Source organism: Chaetura pelagica, unplaced genomic scaffold (genome assembly GCF_000747805.2).
Source record: "Chaetura pelagica isolate M959 unplaced genomic scaffold, ChaPel_1.0 scaffold1195, whole genome shotgun sequence".
NCBI lineage: Eukaryota > Metazoa > Chordata > Aves > Apodiformes > Apodidae > Chaetura > Chaetura pelagica.
In genome coordinates this window covers 19,135-24,308 of record NW_009953422.1, presented here as the reverse complement: position 1 = coordinate 24,308, position 5,174 = coordinate 19,135, and the positions used below count along the sequence as shown (strand labels likewise).

General features: G+C 60.1%; 2 protein-coding genes across 2 annotated transcripts in view; one reads left to right on the top strand and one right to left on the bottom strand.

The window, feature by feature from the left end:
• The window catches only part of IGFALS (insulin-like growth factor binding protein, acid labile subunit), a 2,592-nt gene extending 843 nt beyond the window's left edge, over positions 1 to 1,749 (top strand). The window contains exon 2 of the mRNA XM_009998477.1: positions 10 to 1,749. Coding sequence (XP_009996779.1) covers positions 10 to 1,749 — 1,740 coding nt within the window. The remainder of the gene's footprint in view (positions 1 to 9) is intronic.
• A 2,058-nt stretch (positions 1,750 to 3,807) lies between these two features.
• Positions 3,808 to 5,174, bottom strand: part of NUBP2 (nucleotide binding protein 2) — a 6,643-nt gene continuing 5,276 nt past the window's right edge. The window contains exons 6-8 of the mRNA XM_009998476.1: positions 5,015 to 5,125; positions 4,497 to 4,566; positions 3,808 to 3,953 (exon numbers count right to left, since the gene is read on the bottom strand). Coding sequence (XP_009996778.1) covers positions 3,808 to 3,953; positions 4,497 to 4,566; positions 5,015 to 5,125 — 327 coding nt within the window. The remainder of the gene's footprint in view (positions 3,954 to 4,496; positions 4,567 to 5,014; positions 5,126 to 5,174) is intronic.

Below are 5,174 nucleotides of genomic sequence, written 5' to 3'. Positions count from 1 at the left end.
GGTCCCAAGGAGCAGGGGGACAGCCTGGCCCCCCCCCGCTGCCCCAGCCCCTGTGCCTGCAGCTTGGACGACTACAGCGAGGAGCTCAACGTGTTCTGCAGCCCCAGCAACCTGAGCCACCTGCCCCACGACCTGCCCCCCAACGCCAAGGCCCTCTGGCTGGACGGCAATAACTTCACCCTGCTGCCTGGGGCTGCCTTCAGGAACCTCTCAGCCCTGGATTTCCTGGACCTGCAGGGCAGCCAGCTGGCCGTGGTGGAGCAACACGCCTTCCACGGGCTGAGGAGCCTCTACCACCTCCACCTGGAACGCAACCGCCTCAAGCACTTGGCTCCCCACACCTTCCTGCACACCCAGAACCTCGTGTCCCTCAGCCTCAACAACAACTGCTTCAGCAAGGTGGAAGAAGGGCTCTTCGCTGGGCTCTCCAACCTCTGGTACCTGAACCTGGGCTGGAACTCGCTGGTGGTCCTGCCCGACAGGGTCTTCCACGACTTGCCCAACTTGAGGGAGCTGATCTTGGCTGGCAACAAGCTGCCCTACCTCCAGCACCAGCTCTTCTGCAGCCTCACCGAGCTGAAGGAGCTGGACCTGAGCGGGAACGCCCTCAAGGGCATCAAGGTCAACGTCTTCGTCAAGCTGCAGAAGCTGCAGAAGCTCTACCTGAACCACAACCAGCTCAACGCCATCGCGCCCCGCGCCTTCCTGGGCATGAAGTCCCTCCGCTGGCTGGACCTGTCCCACAACCGCCTGGCCTCGCTCTTTGATGACACCTTCCTGGGCCTGCCCAGCCTGCACGTCCTCCGCCTCTCCACCAACTCCATCACCAGCCTGAGGCCCAGGACTTTCAAGGACCTCCAGTTCCTGGAGGAGCTGCAGCTGGGGCACAACAGGATCCGGAGCCTGGCAGAAAGGACCTTCGAGGGGCTGGGCCAGCTGGAGGTCCTCAGCCTCAACAACAACCAGCTGCAAGACATCAGGGTGGGGGCCTTCCTGGGGCTGGACAACGTGGCCGTGATGCACTTGTCAGCCAATTGCATCAAGGTCCTGCCCAATTATGTCTTCAAGGGGGTCTCCAAGCTGCACAGCCTCCACCTGGAGCACAGCTGCCTGGGCAGGGTCCGGGCAAACACCTTCTCCGGCCTGTCCAGCCTGAGGAGGCTCTTCCTGCAGCACAACATCATCTCCTTCATCGAGGACCAGAGCTTCAGCGACCTGCACGAGCTCCTGGAGCTCGACCTGAAGCACAACAGGCTGAGCCACCTCTCAACCCAGCTCTTTGCGGGCCTCAGCAACCTGGAGTACCTCTTCCTCTCCTCCAACCAGCTCCTGGAGATCTCCCAGGACACCTTCAGCCCGCTCAAGAGACTCTTCTGGCTCGACCTCTCCCATAACCAGCTGGAGACGCTGGACACCGCTGTCATCTCCCCCCTGGCCAACCTGAGGTACCTCAGCCTGAGGAACAACTCTCTGGAGACCTTCTCGGTGGGCTTCCTGTGCCCTCCCGTGGCCCTGGAGCAGCTGTGGCTGGGGGGCAACAACTGGCACTGCAACTGTTCCCTGAAGGGCCTGAGGGACTTCTCCCTGCAGCACCCCGGGGTGGTCCCGCGCTTCGTGCAGTCGGTGGCCGAGGGGGACGACACCCACGTCCCCATCTACACCTACAACAACCTCACCTGCCTCCACCCCCCGGCCGTGGCAGGCCTGGACCTCCGTGACACCACTGAGGACAGCTTTGCCCACTGCTGAGCTGCACTGGCCCTTCCTGGAGGACACGCTGGTTCCTGGCCGTGGCCACTGGTCTGTCACCTCCCCGGCCACACGCCTTGGGCTCCCCGGGGGCAGCAGCAGGAGCTCCAGCTCTGTGTCACCACCACCACCACCTCCAGCTGCCCACCTCGGTGCTGCCACAGCAGGGAGAGCTGTGCCTGGGCCAGGCTGGCTGGGCACCAGGTCCCCAGGCTTCAAAATTCAAGATTTCAGGACTTTGATATTGCAACAGCAGCTCCTGGAGCAACCACCCCCACCAGGAACATCACCCTGGGACGGGTTGCCCAGGGAAGCTGTGGCTGCCCCATCCCTGGCAGTGTTGAAGGGCAGGTTGGATGGGGCTTGGAGCAGCCTGGGCTGGTGGGAGGTGTCCCTGTCCCATCTAGTTGGGACTAGATGATCTTGAAGGTCCTTCCAACCCAAATCAGTCTGGGATTCCATGATCTCCGAGCCTCCAGGATGGGGGGGAAAAGCTGCACCCCCAGCCCAGAGCCCACCCCCCAGCCAGGTCCAGGACTCAGCACTGGAACAAACCCAAAGCATTTTCCAGCTGAGAAACCCTAAAAGCCCCCCTGGCAGGAGTGGGGAAGGAGGTTCCAGCCCGTGGAGTCCCTCCTGTCCCAGCAGGTGTGGGCAGGGAGAGGCACACGTCACTTTCCTGATAAATCCCAGCAGACAAATAAACCTTTGGAGCTATTGCAACCCACCTTGTAAGTATGTTTTTTCCAAAGCACGTGCTGCCCCAGCTGGGGGGTCTTCTGGGAGCCCCCAGGGGCTAGCAGGAGGTGCAGGCTCCTTCAGGGTGCTGCTGGAGGAACCTACAGCACCTATTCTGCAAGGCCCAGGCGGGTGGCACGTGCCCAAGGAGGGTTCCTGGTCATCCTGCAGAAGAAGCCCAACAGGTCAGATTCCAGCCCTGTTCTCCAAATCCCAGGTCAATGATCAAAGGTCAAAGCAAGTTTTCCAGGAAAGCTGCAGATGGGGAAACCTGGTCAGGTGGGAGTCCTCACTGTCCTCCTGCTCTCCCATCCAGTGACCAGTTGAATTCCAGTTGGGGCAGTGGAAATGGGAGAGTCCCAACCCTGGTCTCCTCCAAACAAGAGCTGCCAGGGAGGGTCCTGAGCATGGAGAAGGCAGGAGGGGCACAGAGTCCAGCAGGGAAGAAGATAAGCTTTAGGACATCACCTCTGTTTGCTTCCCCAGCCCAGCTTAACTCAAGGCTGCCAGGAGAGCAGGTCCCATGGGAGCAGCAGCTCTGGGTCCAAGGGAACAGGAGACACAGCAGGAAACATCTGGGGACATGGAGAAGAACCACGTGTGGAGAAGGGCCTTGGCAAAGCCTCCTGTCAGGCCTGGCTTTCAGCAGGATGAGGGGACTGGCTGGATCTTGAGAAGCTGGAGGAAAGATTGAGCTGATTCCCAGAGAGGAAATGGAGGAAAAAGCAGGAATTCCCTAGAGGCAGGTGCAGTGCTGACCATGCCAAGCCTTCCAGCCCCAAGGAGGCCTGAAGCCCTGGAAAAACATCTCACAGACTTGGATTTTAAGAAATATTTACTGCCTGGGACCTTTAAAAAAAGAAAGAGTTTCCTGAGTGATGGCAACTCCCAGCAGAGCAAGAGGCCTGGTGCCTCCAGCACCTCAGAGGGGTGCTTGGTCTCCTCAAGTCATCTTCTGACATCCAGCACGTGCCAGGTCCTCATCAGCCCATCAGGAACCAGTGATCCCAGAGGCTGGTGCGAGGTGGCCTGGCCTGGGTGGGCAGGGGAACACCCAGCCCCACCTCCCTGAGCCCAGCCAAATCCATCAGGCAAGGGAAGCAGGAGAAGGCAGCAGCACATGGAGCCCCCCAGCCAGATGATCCAGGGTCTCCTCAGATGCAGAGGGACAGAGCAGCACTTCCCTTCTGGATCACTGTGAACGTTCCCCCCTCCCTCCATCACCCCCCTGGGACAGTTTCCAAGCTCAAAAGCTTCTCCATCCCCCTTCCCTCTTGGCTGCCAGGCCAGAGGCTCCAAGAGTCCAGCTCCATCCTCTCCTCAGGAGCTCTGTTGCCTCATCCCATCCAAGATCTGCTGGGTGATGTGAGCCAAGGCAGGGAAGGCCGGGCTCTTGGGAAACTCCTGGATGAAATCCTTGCCCTCTTCCAAGCTCTGGCTGAGTTGGGGGTCCAGGGGAACACAGCCTGGGGGAGAGGAGGAACAGGGAGTCACTGCTTGCTCCTTGCAAGGCCTGGAGTTGGGATAGCAAAGAAATATCCTGGCAGGGTCATTTCTGTAGGGGAGCAGCACTGAAGAGGGTGACCACTGCCCTCAGAGCTCTCCAGAAGCCACATCCCACCAGCAACCACTCCCTCTAGGTCCAGGACCACAACACAGTGTTTCATGAGGGACACCCTTCAGCCCTGCCCCACCCTGTCTGGAGAACAAGTTTTGCCCCACTTCTCAGGGACACTTCCAGGGCATTCCAGGATGGCTCTTGGGTCACTTCATGCTTCCTCAAGTTGTCCTCATGATGCCACCACCACTGTCAATACCCCAGCAGGGCCAGATGCCTGCTTGGAGCAGCTTGGGATGGCAGAGAAGCAAAGCAAGGACCACATCTCAGCACCAAGCAGGTGCCAGGGGCTCAGAGGGACCAGAGCCCAGCCTGCCTGTCCCTGTGACACTGTGTCCCCTCCCCAGCACCACCTCCAACCCCACGGATCTCTGCTCAAGAAGTCACTCACCCAGGAAGGGGACCCCAGAGTGCTTGGCCAGCTCCTCACCTCCCCCTTTGGAGAAGATATTTGTGCACTCCTGAGGGTGGAAGAACAGGGTGTTTAGTCAGAAGCCCCAGAGCAGGATCAGCTCCCTCCTCCTGCCAAGCCCCAGGACACTGCCCTGCCCTTCTCCTGCTCTTCAGGTCTCCTTTCAAAGCCAACACACAGCAGCTTCTGGTCCCCCTGGCTCACAGCATCAGAGTGCTCAGGGTTGGGAGGGACCTCTGGAGATCACCCAGTCCAGCCCCTGCCAGAGCAGGGTCACCTCCAGCAGATCCCACAGGAACAATGTCCAGCTGGGTTTGGAATGTCTGCAGAGGAGCCTCCCCAGCCTCCCTGGGCAGCCTGTCCCAGGGCTCTGCCACCCTCAAAAGTGAGGAAGTTCCTCATGTTTGGATGGAACCTCGTGGCATTTGCCAGTTTCCCACCCCAGGCCCCAGATCCCCCAACACCCCCTCCCCAAGGAGAACCCACAGGGAACTCACAGAGCAGTGTGGGCAGACAAAGCCACTCATGTTCTCCACGATGCCCAGCACCTGCAGCCCTGTCTTCTTACAAAAGGTCAGCTCCCTCCTCACATCTCCCACTGCCACGGCCTGTGGGGGGAGCAGGGGAGCTCAGGGCTGTCTGTCTGTCTGTCCATCC